At 38.3% G+C, this 17,106-nt stretch overlaps 4 protein-coding genes across 6 annotated transcripts; 2 read left to right on the forward strand and 2 right to left on the reverse strand.

Moving 5' to 3' along the window:
- The first annotated feature begins 61 nt into the window (after nucleotides 1–61).
- Nucleotides 62–4,755, forward strand: LOC113712795 (TPR repeat-containing protein ZIP4). The gene is made up of 5 exons (XM_027236379.2): nucleotides 62–2,087; nucleotides 2,599–2,788; nucleotides 2,869–2,901; nucleotides 2,998–3,618; nucleotides 3,809–4,755. Exons 1-5 carry the CDS (start codon nucleotides 766–768, stop codon nucleotides 4,472–4,474), a joined length of 2,832 nt encoding a protein of 943 aa, XP_027092180.1. The 5' UTR covers nucleotides 62–765; the 3' UTR covers nucleotides 4,475–4,755.
- Nucleotides 4,756–4,987: 232 nt separating this feature from the next.
- LOC113712804 (uncharacterized) lies at nucleotides 4,988–9,118 on the reverse strand. 2 transcript variants are annotated; one of them, XM_027236398.2, is made up of 4 exons: nucleotides 8,400–9,118; nucleotides 7,364–7,466; nucleotides 6,397–6,636; nucleotides 4,988–5,497 (listed from the first exon to the last, which is right to left on the reverse strand). In XM_027236398.2, the coding sequence occupies exons 1-4, from the start codon at nucleotides 9,116–9,118 to the stop codon at nucleotides 5,444–5,446; spliced, it is 1,116 nt and encodes a 371-aa protein (XP_027092199.1). In that variant the 3' UTR covers nucleotides 4,988–5,443. The 2 variants fall into 2 exon arrangements, with proteins under 2 accessions (XP_027092199.1, XP_027092191.1); XM_027236390.2 differs by having other exon boundaries at nucleotides 4,988–5,512.
- A 234-nt stretch (nucleotides 9,119–9,352) lies between these two features.
- LOC113712823 (ubiquitin-like-conjugating enzyme ATG10) lies at nucleotides 9,353–12,514 on the forward strand. 2 transcript variants are annotated; one of them, XM_027236421.2, is made up of 6 exons: nucleotides 9,353–9,535; nucleotides 9,644–9,697; nucleotides 9,828–9,920; nucleotides 11,589–11,688; nucleotides 11,778–11,875; nucleotides 12,107–12,514. In XM_027236421.2, exons 1-6 carry the CDS (start codon nucleotides 9,353–9,355, stop codon nucleotides 12,308–12,310), a joined length of 732 nt encoding a protein of 243 aa, XP_027092222.1. In that variant the 3' UTR covers nucleotides 12,311–12,514. The 2 variants fall into 2 exon arrangements, with proteins under 2 accessions (XP_027092222.1, XP_027092230.1); XM_027236429.2 differs by lacking the exon at nucleotides 9,644–9,697.
- Nucleotides 12,515–12,588: 74 nt separating this feature from the next.
- Nucleotides 12,589–16,608, reverse strand: LOC113712813 (uncharacterized). The gene is made up of 9 exons (XM_027236410.2): nucleotides 16,236–16,608; nucleotides 15,709–15,790; nucleotides 15,214–15,293; nucleotides 14,896–14,998; nucleotides 14,639–14,795; nucleotides 14,046–14,174; nucleotides 13,846–13,932; nucleotides 13,331–13,375; nucleotides 12,589–13,109 (listed from the first exon to the last, which is right to left on the reverse strand). The coding sequence occupies exons 1-9, from the start codon at nucleotides 16,381–16,383 to the stop codon at nucleotides 12,975–12,977; spliced, it is 966 nt and encodes a 321-aa protein (XP_027092211.1). The 5' UTR covers nucleotides 16,384–16,608; the 3' UTR covers nucleotides 12,589–12,974.
- Nucleotides 16,609–17,106: the final 498 nt, after the last annotated feature.

Here is a 17,106-nt window from a genome sequence, read left to right on the forward strand (position 1 = left end):
TGCTTACACAAGGTCTACAGAAGTTGGCGGTTGTTTCCCTTTTCTTAGGTTGGTTGAATCCTTAGATGATGACCTTGTCTTGTCCTTCTGGTGTTGTTTTACTCCGCTTTCGAACTGGTGATATCAAGGACTGGTTGGAAGCCGTCATATGCTACGACGAGCCTTCGACTATTGATTGCAATTTTTGGCTTCTAAACTGCAGAACTACCACAAATCTTGAAACTGTTTCACGAAGTATCGTTTTAGGTTGAATAGAAACCTCGGAAGGGGTGCTTGATACTCTCTCGATTACCATTAACTCTGTGGTAGTTTCTAGCCCCATGTTGCACAGGAATCAGTTACTGAATGTTGCGTCCTGCAGGAAGCTCCGGTTACTCCACAAAATCGGAGGTGTAGTATCACGGTCTCGCTGAATCCTCTTGTGTTTTTCCCTTTCAATAATTCAAGATCCCACTGACCATACCTTGGAATCCAAAATTACAAAAAAGAAAAGGACTTTGTCCAACTGCAGTGATTAATTATCATCACTAATCTAGTACTACTACTGATAAACACCTACTTTATTATTATTATTATTATTTTTGGGCCTCAATTGGGATTTTCCAAATTCGCGGGTGCTCTGCTTACCAGCAACCCCCCCGCACCGTCAAAAACCCAATATAAATAAAATGAAGTTCTGTTCATTCAAATGGTTCATTTTGAATTTCTTCTTTCCCTCCCAAATTTGACCCGAGTAATCAACGAATCATTTGCTGGACTAAAAAAATGAGAATAGCAGAGATCTCCTCGCCGGAGCTCAGACGAAGCCACGATCAAGAGTCCGGACCTCACTCTCACACACTTTCACAAATCGAGTCATCAATTAAACAACTCGAACTCCATTCTCCTTCCACTATCTTACCGGAAGCTCTCTCCTCCGACCTCCGTTATGCCCTGACTCAGCTGACACAGCTCGCGCCCTTCCCCAACTCAGTTTGTCTCAGCATCTGGAAACTCAGCTACCGACTCTGGAATGCCTGCGTCGATCTCTCCAACGCCTTCGCCGCCAGCGGCATCAAATCCTCCGAAGAGCACGCTAAGCTCCGTCAAGTCTCCGCTGACCTCCTCTTCCTCGCCTCTGATGTCGTCGGTATTCCTTCCCCGGCATTCAAGTGCGCCTCCTTCTTCTACAAGACCGGTCGCGTTTGGCACGATCTCAACAAATTCGACCTCGCGAGTAGTTGCTTCGAAAAAGCTACGGATCTCGTATCCAAAGTTGAAATTAGTTCAATTTCAGATAACGATGAGCGCAAGCTTGTGTTAAATCTAAATCTAGCTAGATCCCGGACTGCTTGGGAAGTTTCTGATAGGAATTTGTCGATTATGTTACTTAGTCGGTCAAAAAATGCACTGTTTGGAATTTCAGAGAACTACAAAGCATTAGCATCTCAGTATTTGATGTTCGGAAAAGTTATTTTGTCGAAAAATGAAGTTTCTGGAGTGAATGAAGCGTTGAAATTGATGAATGAAGCACTGGAGTTGTGTGAAAAGGGGTTGAGGATTGCGAAGACAACAGAGGAGACTTTAGCACTGAAGGATTTGAGAGCAAAAGCGCTGCGCTTCATAGCCGCTGCTCATTTGCAGAGGGATGAATTTGATAATGTTCTCAAGTGCGTGAGAGTTTTGAGGGATGGTGGCGGGGACCAGCACCCAAGTTTGAGCGTGTTGGCCATGAAGGCGTGGTTGGGATTAGCAAGATATGGGGAAGCAGAGAAGGAGCTGAAAGGCATGGTAATAAATAAGGGGATTCCAGAGGGGGTTTGGGTCTCTGCAGTTGAATCATTCTTTCAGGCAGCTGGCACGGCTGGTGCCGATACCGCAAAAAGCGTGTTTTTGGGGCTATTAGGAAGGTGCCACGTCAGTGCTGGATCAGCTTTTAGAGTGGTAAACAGGGTGGTTGGAGATAGTGGAGGCGGCAGTGGGGAAGGTTCAAGAGTGAGGGCAAAAGTGGTGGTGGAACTGGTGTCTGATGAGAGGGTTGTGGCGCTTTTCGCTGGAGAAGAGGCATCTAAAGAGAGGACTGCGATGCATGCTCTTCTTTGGAACCGGTAAAAATCCATACATTTTTCCAGCTCAATGTTTCCACATTGTAAAGTATGCAAGTTAAGTAGATGTCTAAAGTTTGATACTACTATATGATTGAAATAGCATTTTGATATAACTGCTCTCGTATTGAAGGAACATGCAAGTCCTGCCCTGAGAATTTTTTCCAGTTTTTTTTTTTTTTAATCGAGGCCACTGTGTGCTTACTGAATTGGTGAGGTTTTAAAGACAAATTGATCCTCCCTCCCCACAGCCAGCTTCCTGTTTTTGTTGCTTATCATAAGCTTCATTCATTCATCAATACTCCAATTCTGAAGAACACTCATATTACATGGCACTGCCCAAAGATGGTATGAGTTTTTGTTGTTGCACTTGCACCCATGGCACTTGAGGACAGAAGGCAAAGCTTCATTGAACAACTGAACAATTTTGAGATAGTGACAACTTGTGGATTTCACTCTGTCAATTAGATTTTTTAACCTTTTTTTCTTTCTCTTTGCTGAAATTGCTTTGCAGTGCTGCAGAACATTTTCGATCCAAAGATTTTCAGATCAGTGCTGAGCTGTTTGAAAAGTCTATGCTCTATGTCCCTTATGACTTAGAGAATAGAATGCTCAGAGCAAAGGGCTTTAGAGTTCTCTGTCTCTGTCACTTAGGCCTTTCACAACTAGATCAAGCTGAAGAGTACATTACTGAAGCAGAAAAGGTCTATACATATTTGGATATGATTCACCAAATTCTTTGTGTTGTGTAGCTCATTATCCTAACGTCTATCTAATTTTGCAGCTTCAACCTGATATAGCTAGTGCCTTCCTTAAGGTGTGAGATCTCTTCCCTAAAAGAGCAGAAGATTTGGTTAATCTTCTTGTGATGTTAATATTTTCTTACAGCATCCATATGCTTCTCATTTTGCAGTTTAAAATTTACCTGCAAAGGAAGGATCACTGTAATGCAATAGCTCAGGTGCAAGTGATGTCAAGCTGTCTTGACTTCAGTCCTGATTTCCTCTCACTTTCGGCACATGAAGCTGTTGCCTGCCAATCTCTTCCTGTTGCAGTTGCTTCTTTGTCCCATCTCCTAAACTTCTACTCCTTAGGAAAGCCAATGCCAGCCATGGAAGTTGCAGTTTTTCGGACCTTAGTAACAATTCTTACAAAAGAGACTGGCCATGCATCTGATATTCTACAATACATTAAACGTGCTCTTGATAGGGTATCTGAGATTGGAGCTGACTGCTTTTTTGGAAAAGGTGAGGTTGGAAAACGGGAAAAGAATTGGTTTGCAGTGAATGCGTGGAATTTTGGGGTGCAAATGGGGAAAGAAAAAAGTTATGGACTATCAGCACAGTTTTTCAGATTGGCGTCAGAGTTCTATAGCATCAAATTTGATGCAGACATAGAGGATTACAACTTAATGGTCTGTAAATCATTGATATTGTGTGTTTCTGCAATTATTGCTGATGAAAAGCAGACAAATAGCACGCTGCTAGAAACTGAAGTTAAAGCAGCCATTGAACTGTCAGATAGAGCTGGAAAGGTAACCAAACACATAATCAATCATTGTTCATGGCTTCAAATTTACCAGTAAAACTAACTTCTGATCAGAGATCATTGTGTTTGCTGTCAAATTAAGTTAAAGTTGGCTCTGGAGGAGCATGGTTGTGAAAAGTTGTATTCACCAGTACCAAATGTTTGATTGTAACGAAGTGTTTATTTGTTAATTGCAGATTTTATTATCAAGCTCGGCGATCTCTTTGCAAGATGAACATAAAGAAACCAGCATAGAGTCTGACTTCATTTTTATGCACGCTTGGAGTGCCTACGATCTATATTCAAGGCTAAGTGACATGGGACAAAAGCAGATGCTTTTGATAAGAAGCTTTGCTAGTTCTAAATCTTGCAATCCTTTGCATCTTCTTCAGATCGGTCTTGATGCCTCACAGGGACCACGATCCAACCCTGAAGTAGCTGGTTTTGCCCTGAATTCTTGCCTTTCTGCTCTCCTTGCTTCCCCTTCTCCTGATTACCAATATGTGGCTTTAATTCTGAGGAAATTAATTTCTGTAAGCACTATTTTTAAGGGTGATACAGATGATGCAGTAATTAGCATATACAAACAAGCATACCGAATAATGGTGGGTTTGAAGGAAGGGGAGTATCCCACTGAAGAGGCAAAATGGCTTTCCATGACAGCATGGAACCGAGCAGCACTTCCTCTGAGGTTGGGACAGACTGAAGTGGCAGAGAAGTGGATGAATATTGGGTTGGAATTGGCGAAGAAGGTTCCAGGTATGCAAACTTATAGGTCCTGCATGGAAGATTTTGTTTCTGGCTATGAGAAGAGATTCCGTGAACTCGGAAATGGTGAAAACAGGCCAATAATGGTGTCGTGACGTTAGATTTTCTGTGTGGACCGTTGATTAATAGTAACCTATTTAGCCTTTTACTTGTTTACTCGGGTTCCAGCATAGAATAGCTTGCATATAATTCAAATTTTTGTTTATCTCCCTTGCATATTGTTCAGAAATGTACCAGCAATGTCTTCAAGGTTCTTGTTTCTCTATCATAGGATGTGGGCTTGTTTGCTAGTATTTCCATTTGTAGCTGGCATATTTCCCCAGCAAAGCCTTAATTGGTTAGTGAACAACTGGATATATCACTCAACTTTCCATCACCACATTCTAGTGCATCTGTTGGCAACAGTTTGATTTGATTTAACTTCTACACATCGTTGTCATTATACCATATAATCTCTATAATAATGTTATAAAATTAGGTGGAATTTTTTCCTTTTCTATGATAAGAAGAAAAGATAATTATCAGGAAAAATGTAAACGCCCGTATAATATACTATTGATCATAGAAATTCGAATAATAACATATTTTCTATTCTGTAACACAGTGGCTGCATATAACCAAGATCAAGACTGGGAAAGCGTATCATACCAAGCTGTTTATGTTAATTGTTTAACATTATGAAGACAAGCAACACTCAAAAGATAGCATCAGTAATACAAAAAAAAAAAAAAAATTCCTATTTGGTACTTGTGTTCATAAATTCCATGTTGCACACATACTTCCAAACAGCACTACATGATCATCGAAGTGTCTAGCTTGGCAATTAGGATTCCTTTTCCGATAACTGCCTTCGATCATTCTCTTATCTTGAGAAAACAATTGGTTGCTACTCCGTGACAGTAATAAAATTGAAAAAAATCCAGCAGTAGGCTTCCCTCCATGGATCAAACTAAACTCTGCACTCTCTTCAGAAATTTATGGAATGCGACAAGTTGAAGCAACAGTTCAGAAAAACTACCCAAGCAATGACGAAGTTTCAGCATTTAAGTCAGTGAGGCTTTGCATCATATTTCTGGCTTTGATGGTGTTGGGGATGATGGTGGTTTCAAATCTGGATACTGGATGCATGTAAACTGTTAGTCACGTGAGAGAAAATTAATGACTAATGCAACAAAAGCATGCATGTATAAATAGAAATGACTAATCTGTTGTATCAAAACAACTCAAGTTAAACTCTTAACCTAACAAATCAAAGCTAATTGTATGGCAGAGCCATCATCAAATGGAATCCAAAAGTTAACCAGAAAAGACAAACAAGCTCAAAGAACCTAGCTTTTGGATCAATCTTGAATTCCGTATAAGATGCCTTGACCAAAACGTTACATGCCATTCCACAGAAAGAAGGAAACATATGGGCAGAGTAGGGATGGCTAAAGGAACAAAAAGAAGGTATAAAGACTAACGAGAAAAAGGAAACCAAAAGAGCATGTCTAATATAGACAGAAGGGAAGGATGGGGATGAAAAGGATTAAAGAAGGGATGGGCCTTCAACTCATTGTTTGGTTGAAAGGACTAAGAAGGAACTGCAAAAGAGGATAACATTCCTAATCCTTCCATCACAGGATTTTGGAAGCGTTGGAGCTGTCTGACCCACACACCATCAAAGAAATTAATAATTACAAAGGAAAAACATTTGAAATGTTTAAAAACCTCCTTTCTCACCCATAAACAAACCAGGAGACAGAGTAATTCATTCCCAGGTACAAGGATCTGAACAGATTTTAGCTCAAAATTCTATTTTTCTTGACAATTAATACCAGTTCCTCAAGCCACAACCCTTTCCTGGCCAGCACAAGAAACAAACCCCAGAAAATAGAATGGCACAAACTGAACAAGTATATGCACCCATACCTGGATTTGCATACCAGCAACGGCATCACAGATAACCAAATAACAGAAGTAGAGGTTGGACACATTTTCGTGTGCACATACAGAGAGAGAGAGAGAGAGAGAGTACATTTGGGTATGGTGATGATGATCTAGGGCCACATTTTGTCCCAGAGGTCAGTTCAGAAGAACTGATTACAGATCCATCGCTGATCTTTTCAGGTTCATTGGCAAACAGACCGGTAACAGATGATGAGCTACCTTCAGTTTGGCTGTTTACTCCACCATTACCACTAGGTTGCTGTGAAACTTTGGCCTTCTTCTTGGGGTAGATGTGCACAGATGGAGGGAGCAGAGTTTCTTGTATCTCCTGCAGGAAACTCAACATGTAAACTAGCTATAGAATAATGTTAAACTACTTTTAAGGGCACATCCAATGTGTGTGCAGTTTAGAAATAATTATTAATTTTTATGAATATATCAATCTTGTTTTTACAAAATTAAATTTTATATAAATTCTTCATAAAAATATTGCAATTTTTATTAGCATTTTTTTCTTTAGTGCAGTTATAGTTAATTTGGTAGTTACAATATTTAAGGGAGTTATGGGAGATTATATTAGCAAATGTGATTGGGTGGTTATGGTAAAAATTAATATTTTTAAGGGCAAAACTGGAAGTTCAAAAAATGACACAAAATGTTTTCCCCAATTGCCACCTCTCTTCCTTGTATAGATACTTAAATGCAGTTTTCCAAATTCAGAAACAACATTCAATTTCTAGACCAAAAAGCTGCATATCATGCAGGCTTCCATCTAAGTATTCAGGTAATGCAAGACCAGCCTGAAATCCTTATCCCAACATATAACAATTAGACTCTAAAAACTACCAATTGAAGTACCATTTCATCACTTCCAACTTTTTCTTCTGTCACTACCACATATACGAGGAATATAACAGGCATCTTTCTCATGTGCTAAATAAGTACATAACAGAATAGTAAGGAACAACCGTTATTGGAATAGTATGCATAATATGGTGGAGCAAAATCACACTTGATCTCATTCAGCATATGTCAAAGTAAGTAGATAATAGTACCTGCCATCCTTTGTTGCCTCTAATTCCACCTCTAATTGCATAAGCTTCCTTAAGTCCATTTTTGGCTAATAACTCAGCCACTTTCATGGAGTTACCATCAAAACTACCTTCCACACAAAAGAGAGTAAAACAGATACTGGTCAAATGCTTTAGCACAACTCTGTATATATTATTATCTGCTAAGTGGCAAGAATAAAACCCATTTACCTAGACTGCAATATTAATTATTCTCGAGGATAATGGAATGTATGAGCAAGGGAAAGGTTGAGCAGGCAATATATATCAGGGTTTGGACTGTCTGGAGTTTCAAATAGAAGCAAAAGAGAAACACGAAGCGGACGTAAGCTATTCTATAACTTGGATAGTGGGTTAACAAATTGAGCAGCACAAAAACAAGGAGAATACAATAAAGAAAGGGGAAAAATGCTTTGTCAAGGGCAATTTTTACCGCTAACCTTTTCTTATCCATTACGAATGCTTTAACTACCTTTGACTAGATGAACATAACTAGTCGGGATAATTCTCTCCTTTAGTAACACAACTAACTTAAGAAACCCAAGATATGTGCAGAATATGACATTAGTTATTTTTTGTGTCTGCAATTTAGTCGATTTTCATATGATCAAACAATGATATCTCTTAACAGCCTGTAGAGGCATCTTTTTCATCTTTATTCTTCATTGGATTGGGAAAGGGTAAAACGAAGAAGATGGGGCATCTGCTTACATAAATATTCATCATAGAGTATCTCGCTTTTTGTTCTTGGTTGCAAGAAACAGAAAGAACCAAGCTAAGCAAAACAAGATCTTACATATCTCTTCCACTATAGTAGGAGGTTTTAGCCAAACATGCTAAAATCATGACTCGATCAGTTTGTTTGTTAAAAAGAAAACTCAACAATTTAGTATTGTCGTAATTGCCGTCTTGAATAAAGCAGCACTGATTCACTACAATACCTCAACACGTCTATGATATTTACGACAAAGATTTCAGATAACACAAGAAGAGCTCCACAGTAAAAGTTGCCAAAACTTACTTGTCCAGAACACAAACAGTGGTTTTATCTGGCTCCTTAAATTTTTCCAAAACTTGCCTCAAAAAACCTTCTTCATCTCCTTCGGAAAAAGCCACCTGCAGCACACTCTTATTTAAAATCTTCAAATTAGGTGAATTCAGGAAATCCAAACTCTTCTCATCCCTGATATCCAACAGCTGATAATTGGGGTCATCCCGGAGTTTCCTGAAAGCATCAATGGCAGAGATAAACTTATACTTCCGAAAGTATTCTTGGCCCAATGGGACTACAACAAGCCAAATAAAGACAACCCCAGCAACAAAGAATGGATTTTTATTGAAGAAATCATCCACTGAAACCACAACAGCTTCCAAGTTAATTTTGTTAGAGACTTCTTGAGTTGTTGGTACAGCAGCTTCAGAAGCAAAACAAGAAAGAGGGAAAAAGAATCCCATTGATAGAAAGGAAACATGGGATTTGAGAAGCATGGCATCCAAATGAAACCTTAACATATCCCCATTACAAAGAGTGGTTAAAGTTTTGGTTAGCTGACTATTCGGAAATTCAGTCTGGGGTGCTTGACGAGGTGCTTTAGTGGGAGGGGAAACAGTTTGCATAAAATGGCGGGACTGAGAAGTTGAACTGGGGATTCGAAGAATGGGTTTGGAAGTAAAAGTTTGGATATTGGGGTAGTTTAATGAAGGTGGAGAAGTTGAGAGTCCTGCGGAAAAAGTCTCCATTTTGTCAAAAAGCAGCCGAGAGAGGAGGGAGGAAAGACGGTAAGACGATAGAAGGAAGGAGAGAGAGGTACGATGGCGCCTTCTACCTATTTACGCAAAAGCACTTTCATTTTCGAGGACTTCAGAAGCAAATACTAAGAAAATCGATAACGGCGTCGTTTGGAAGGAGCATACTCACCCAATATAAAAGCCAATTTGGAAGAACCTTCTCGGCAGATTTCTAGCACTTGTCTGATGACGACTTTATCAAATCAGGGAAAAATCGATATATCTTGTTGGGATGGAACTATTTCGCAGCATGAATTCCACACAGCCGCGAGTGCTTTTGCTGAGCGATGGAACAAATTCAACGCTGCCCTTCCCCAGTGTTCATGGGTTGCTCGTCCAAAATCACCTTACCTATCTTCCACCTCTAAGGTCTCACACCAATTCCTGAGCTTTTCTTGTTTTCTTTTTCTTTTTCATTTTTATTTGTGTCCATTGCCATGCAAATAATTGTGTATTCTATCCTGAATTCTTGTTTAGGACGAGGGTTACTTATCAGTAGAAAATGTCATTATGTTCCCAACGCCTGCTGCGGTATACTTCGCTTTATTTGCACTTGAGTAAATTTTGATGCTTTTCACAGACTTGTTAAAAGCATTTACTTAATCGTAACAGCACCGGCATTATGTATACTTTCGTTGTTCTTATATTATTCCTCTGGTAGGAGTCTTGTGGCGGAGGAGATGACAAAGAGGGAGAAGAGGAACTTAGTTGCTCCCGCTTCCAAGAGGATGACTTCATTGATGGTGCCACCATGGTATGCACATAGACCTTGTTGGTAAAACTGATTGTTTCTCTGTCTTTTTTTTTTTTTAATATTTTGGGCTCTGATCTTTTTAGAAAAAAAATGTCTTTGCTCATAATTCATAATTTCAGAGTGCATTGTTGCTCAAAGATAGCATGTTTGTGTTGGATCTTCTATTCCCTTTTTGTTGATTTTTCCAGCTGTAAGCTGTAATGAGGGTGTAAAAGAAGGATGTTCATTGACCTGTTTACAGAGTTTGCTCCACTCAATGCACTATGTAGTCCTTTTAACTCGTTCACTTAATTCTCATTTTAAAAGTAAATATTAGCACTATTTCCAGCTGAATATTGTTATCTCCTCTTGGAGATGATATTTTACAATACTACTTTCCTCATTAACATTATGCGGTTTTTACATTAGTTATTTTGTGGTATCTTTGGCATTCCGTAACAAATGGTCCAAAAACTTCAGTTTCACTCTATAAACTAGGAAGATCTTGTTGTTTGTTCAGTGATTTCAATTTTCGTAGTCATGACTATTCCGTAATTATCAAACATGATGTGGCGAAGGGTTATTTACAATAAATTGCTAGATTTATTCAAATTAAAAAATTTTTGATGCTTTAATTAGGCTTCCATAAGTATAGAAGAAGATTTCAACTTTAGAGTCAATATTTAAGAAGTCGACTTCTCCTTTTGCTTTCGCATTACTTTTCTTCTTCTTCTTTTGCAACTCACACTAATATGCTCAAACACATCAGACAACATCTGACACAATCTTCCCAAAGCATATGAAGATTCAAGTATGCATCTTGACAGCTGCTTTAACCTTATAAACAATGACAATTGAACCACAACATGCTTTCACTATCTAACACTCGAAAACTTTTCCACCTATAAACATTCTTTTCATCCTTATTCTTGATTTGGATCAGGTGGTATATGGCAATGGCACCTAAAGTATGTTTCTTGTAAATTCAACATATGATCCTAACCTCGTATTCTTCACAACCATCAAATCCAATGAAAGGTCCAAGTTTTCCAAGCTGTTCTAAACAAAATAGAGTGTCAATAATCACTCAGTTATTGGGATTAGTTATCTTGGATTTGTGGTGCACCACATGGATGCAATGTGTGTTTGATTGTGTCTATGAGAGCTTTGTGTGAATTGCAAAAGAAGCAGAAGAAATGTAAATAACGAAGGGGATAAAGGAGGATAGATTTCTCGGAAATCGACATTCGTGGTCAAACTTCAAAGTCAATAAGTCAAATTTTATATTTATGGAAATCGAATAAAATTATCAATTTTTCTTTAATTTGAACTCAAATGGCATTACTGGTGTAAATAACCCATGCAGTAAACGTGCTTCTTTTTTTCATATAGCTTGAGGAATTGGTTTAAGTGTTTCTCAGCTTCATTGAAGGAACAGTGAGGACTGCCACTTCTACAAAAGATGTATCATTTGTGCTGTTCGCATTCATTTACTTTATTGTTTTGTGCGCTAAATTTTTCATTTCAACGTGCTTCTTTTTTACATATAGCTTGAGGTTTAAGTGTTTCTCAGCTTCATTGAAGGAGCAGCGAGGACTGCCACTTCTACAAAAGATGTATCATTTGTGCTGTTTGCATTCATTTACTATATTGTTTTGTGCACTAAAATTTTCATTTCAACTCCGTCAGTTGCAAAATCATGATGACGCAAGCCATCACTATGACTTCCATGTTGTCTACAATGCTTCATATAGAGTTCCAGTGCTATACTTCCGTGCCTACTGCAGTGGTTAGTTCATTCTTACAAATTTTGAGCTACAAACGAGTTCAGAAACTTTTGAGTTTTTAGGATCTTAAGGATTGTCTTTGGGCATGTAGATGGACGAACACTGGTCTTAGATGATGTTGAGAAGAGCATTCCTGCTATCTCTGCCAAACTCCTAATGCTATCTAAATGGACATTTATTACTCAGGAGGTGATCAGTCTTCTTTCTCCAATTCTTGAAGTATGAATAGTTTTATGGGAGACATGTTTTCAAGAATTATGTGTTTGATGCTTTCTAGTTTCATGTACATTCTTGGTATGAGTAGCTTCTCTCCAAACAAAGGTGAATTGATCGGAAAGAGATTCTTAAACAAACTTCATTCTTTTGAAGACTATTCTTATATCTTCTTTGAGGTAGCTCATAATATAAGACTAAATGCAGGATCACCCTTACTTGAATTGTCCATGGTATACATTACATCCTTGTGGGACCAGCGAGTGGATGAAGATGCTCTTTAGCTATGAACCTGCGGTGGATCATGGTGGAGTTGCAGTTGCCAAGTATCTGGTCTCATGGTTCTCCGTAGCTGGCCAAGTCTTTGGTCTTAAAATACCCTTTGAAATGCTAAGTTCCATTGGTAATTAAACGTTATATGACTAATTATCCTGTATAGCTAATCGTACAGTTTGATCTTCTTAACCAGACTACATTCCCTTTTGTTACATTTGTTCCTTTCCAACACAAAGGAAAGGCCCCAAAATGGATTTCCGCTGATTCAAGTTGTTCCAAAAATGACATGAATGCAGTGGTAGTTACATAGACATCGTTATACAATGATTACACTTCCCATCCTTGGCTTAAATTTTGAATCATAGTTTGATGTTGTCCAGCAAAAAATTACCCAATAATAGGAGCATTCAATCTTTTGCCAAGAAAAAGGTAATAAATCGATTTCCAGGGAGACAGGCCAACTGTACTGATATCGCAAAACAATGGGATTTGTCTGCGCGAATGAAGCTGCTTTAAGTGCTCCAAAAAGCAGACTCGAATTTGATAATTCTAACAGATATACTGAACTGCTAGCCCCACAATGAACCATGCATAATATACATCAGAACCAAATACAAGGTCAAAGCACGGGAAAAAATCAACCTATGGGACCTCATGTAATTGCCTATTCCCAGACTTGTTAAGCAAGATGAGGTTGTATTGCGAATGGCAGACCCATACGAAAAATGCAGTCATGCAAGTCAATAAGGCTGAGCCCATTAGACGCTGAGTCCTCGCGTTGCTTCTCTGCTCGGAAGGATCAGAATTTCACCTCGGTTCGACGAAAACAAGCTAAAAATTCTACATTACCTTCCGCACCCTTTAAGGGAGACTCGATCCAACCCTTGCAACTGAAGCCGTAATCTTCCACACCCTTTATGATTTTGTCAAGCACCTGTACAAGATACGACGCAGCAACTCAGAACCAGGGCGATCAACTACTGTATTTGCTCAACAATGAGAACTTGCAAATATGAAGAAATGAAAAAGACTTCAGCCATTATTCAAAAGAAGCTAATAGACAAGTTCACAAAATGGTAGAAGAAATAAAAATAAAGGAAAATTTCAGCTCCAATTTGATTGATTGCACAATTTTATCCCTCAGTTAACACATACCTCTTGATGCACTGCTGGATCTCTCACAATGCCACCACTTCCAACCTGAAGGACAGTTGAATCTCCAAAATCAGAAACAAATACCAAACAAGATAGACTAGCAAAACATTTGCACAAAGATGGCCGAAACTCAAATAGGGTAGGAATGATGATGCTGGACTTTACATAAATAGAGCTACCAGTAATACATAGGTAAGGGATCAAGAAATAGCAAGGCTGTAAAGTTCCTGGAAAGGGATCACGCTGCCACTGATATGATCACATGAAGCTCAAATGTCTTCCATTTTCATCCAGATTTAAGATAAGAGAGGAAAAATGAACAGGACAACTCCTACCATGCAGAACCACTTCATCAAAGCTCTAGTATATATCATAGACCCCATTCATCAAATTGTGATCTATTTTTTCAATAGACACAAAATTCAATCAACTGATTCAAAAAATAATAATAATAAATAAATACAGAGACATGTATCACACAACATCAAGTAGAAACAAAATCAAGATTCGCATACTTGGGATCTACGAGCTTCAAATTGAGGTTTAATTAGAGTAACTAGAGTAGCTTCTTCCTTCATCACATTGACCACAGCAGGCATCACCTGGAGAAAGGAAACAAAATTATGAATTGAATATGTATCAAACCTGGGAAATCTATACCCAATACACAGTCAAACATCATGATTTAAGTCATGCAGCAATAGAACAAGCTTACCAAGAGTATGGATATAAACGAGAGGTCCAAAGTCACTAAATCAACCTTTTGTGGGAGTTCCGAAAGATATCTTAAATTTGTTCGCTCTATCACAGACACCCGCTCATCCTGGCGGATTTTCTCTGCTACCTAATACAAAAACAACCAACTTCAACCAATCAAACAATCAGCAAAGACACACACCAAAAAAAAAAACCTATCGTGGCGTAAAACTTGGAGTCACTAGCTTATGGATAAACCTCAAAAAAGGAGAAATATAGAGGTATTTTGCACAATTTTGCATCACAGTTTACCATTCATTAATGATATTGCTTTGTAATCTTTCTATTCTACTATTCTTTCACAGAACAACAAGCCTTCATCTTGAATGGATTATTGTGATTAAGTGAAAATTGAAACTATCATATACCCACAAATCTCCTCGATTCACCCATCAATGCACAAGTCACTTTATAGTGGACTTCAGGTTTACGTTAGAGCATAACAACATGATGCAAGGAAATTTTATGTATTAGCAATCTATTCAGTTATTTCGTATATATTTTATGCATAAGACCTAGAATAGCAAAAAGTCTGATTTTTAGAAAGAAAACCTGTCCATATCCAACATCTACTCCATAAACATAAGAAGCACCATACTGAAGTAAGCAATCTGTAAACCCTCCAGTAGACAATCCGGAATCAAGAGCTACTTTCCCGCTGACATCAACACCAAGTTGTTCAATGGCAGCCTCTAACTTGTGTCCAGCTCTGAATATCATGGTAAGAAAAGGTAAAATAAGTAATATGGCATTTGAAAAGTTACCACATACTATAGAAGCAAAAAGATGCCTTGTTTGGGAGTAATCACCTACATACATATTTAGGAATTTCTGCCTTGATCACTACAACAGCTTTATCAGGGATGGGAGTTCCAGCTTTATATACAACTTTTCCATCAACAAATACTTTGCCTGTAAATGGCAATAAATCAAGTGTGAGGAGTAGTCAGTTTACAAGATCAAAATCTAGGTGTAAAAACGATTGCAAAATTTTGAAAAAAGTCAAATTGAACAAAAGAATATTCATTGAAACCTAAGGAGAACGGAAACAAAATATCACGAGAAGAAAATGCAATTTCATAATTTACAGTAAAGCATAGAAAAGGCAGCTGAAGGAAGCAACAAACCTTGCAGGATCCATGACTGTATGAATGTCCGACTGTATTGTTGAAATCTTTCAAGACATATTTCATCCAATCTCTTTTTCCTGAAAATGGAGAAATGAAGCTATAAAGAAAAGTGTATGAAAAAGATTTTAAGACTCATACATGCATGTTTAGCAAAAATAACTTGGCTTTTCGTTTAGATAATAGTAAACAAAACCCAACACATAAAAAAGGTATTAAGCATGAGCCTTGAGATCATTCAATTTCAGGGAATCAAGGGCATCTGTGAAGCCAAATGTCTAAGGGTGGTCCAGTCTGTTTATTACAATAATTTGTTAAGAGCTGCTAGCGGCAGAAAAATCGGGGGGAGGTTTTAAGTATTTAAATTGGAAGACAACCGCATATAGAGAAGTACAAACTAGTTCTTCTGTGATCAACAAGACTTTTCAAGTTAAAACATGATATTGGCAGGATTTTCATAAACAAAGATGATAGGGCGAGAGAGCGAGAGGATACTTTTTCTGTGGTTGAATCTTTCCCGACTTCACAGCAGCAAAGCCTCTGACGCGACAATGCATGTGGGCATTGGACCATTTTACTGATCCAAACAATTAGAGAAGCGCTCAGAACTAAGAGAACAAACTAACTGAAACATGAATTACAGACAACTAAAGCTATCCTCCAGAAGTCCTAGCCCCAATTATAATGTCAAAATGACACGCTATAACGAAACACTAAAATCAAGCCAAGCAGTGCCAAACGGCAGTTGGGTTTCCAGAGGAAGGTGTTAACTGCGGTCCGAAACAACTAATAACAGAACACTTCCCTATACTAGTTAAGCATTGCAGAAAAGTTTGAATTTTTAAAACAATTATTGGTAAAAGACGAAATAAGTTGAAGCCGGCTTATCGCTATTGCAGAAAAATCAATAGATATTAGAGCATAGAACATAAATCAGAAATCGCATTATTGAAAAAGACGAAGTGGGGTAGCGCATGAGTGATTGAAAGGGGTTGGGAGGAAAGCATAAAACAAGAAAGTACCGGAGAAATGTGGAAGAGGACAGAGTAGTTTCGACGAAAAGTAAAGGCTCCTACTTCTTAGACGAATCAAAGAACCAGAATTGAGCGATATGGGCAGCTTCAGAAATTTTTTTTGTGTAAACGGCAGCTTCAGAATATTGTGTGCCATCTTCCTTAGTACTTAGCTGCTTTTGCGGACAACATCACAAAGGTTTTTGCATTTCTTGAGGAGGCGCAGGGGCAGTTGCGGGCCTGCTTGCGGGCGGAGGTAACTTGGAGGAAAAAGGGAAAGGAATAGGGAAGACAAATTCCTCGGATAGGGTCTAGCGGGGTAGCTTAAGACGATTGGTTGCCCTCGCGTTCGGCTGGCGAGTCTTGTTGCTTAGCAACACTGATGTTGCTGGGCTTGGCACGATTTCGGTTCAAACTCAACTACTAGGAACTACTATATGGAGAAATCGGCTAACAGTGTAAATAGCTATTTTATTAAGCCCTTCAAAATGACATTATCGAATTATTAGTGAAAATAAAGAGTGAAGACATATCCTGTGAGTTTTGACAGAGTCCTGGGATGAAACGGTGAAATTAAGCATTCCTTTTAACTGAGAAAGTTAATAGGGGATGTCAGCATACCACATCTTGGAAAACTAGGAAAAAAATCATATAAAATTAGTTTAAGTCAAGCACCTTTCATTCGCTAATTGTTGATTTTTAGAAGAAATAGAGATCAAAATGTATCTTTTTTTTTATTGTTAAAAGGTTTTTTAGCCTATTAAGTACGAAGTGCTCAATTGTTAGGTTTCTTTTTTTTTCCTCCCCCCTTTCCATTTTTTCTAAAGATTTTTTTTGGTCTTAAAAAGGGACAAAGGACAAACAAATTATAGGAAAAAAA

The sequence above is a fragment of the Coffea arabica genome, chromosome 1e, assembly GCF_036785885.1.
Source record: "Coffea arabica cultivar ET-39 chromosome 1e, Coffea Arabica ET-39 HiFi, whole genome shotgun sequence".
Classification (NCBI taxonomy): domain Eukaryota; kingdom Viridiplantae; phylum Streptophyta; class Magnoliopsida; order Gentianales; family Rubiaceae; genus Coffea; species Coffea arabica.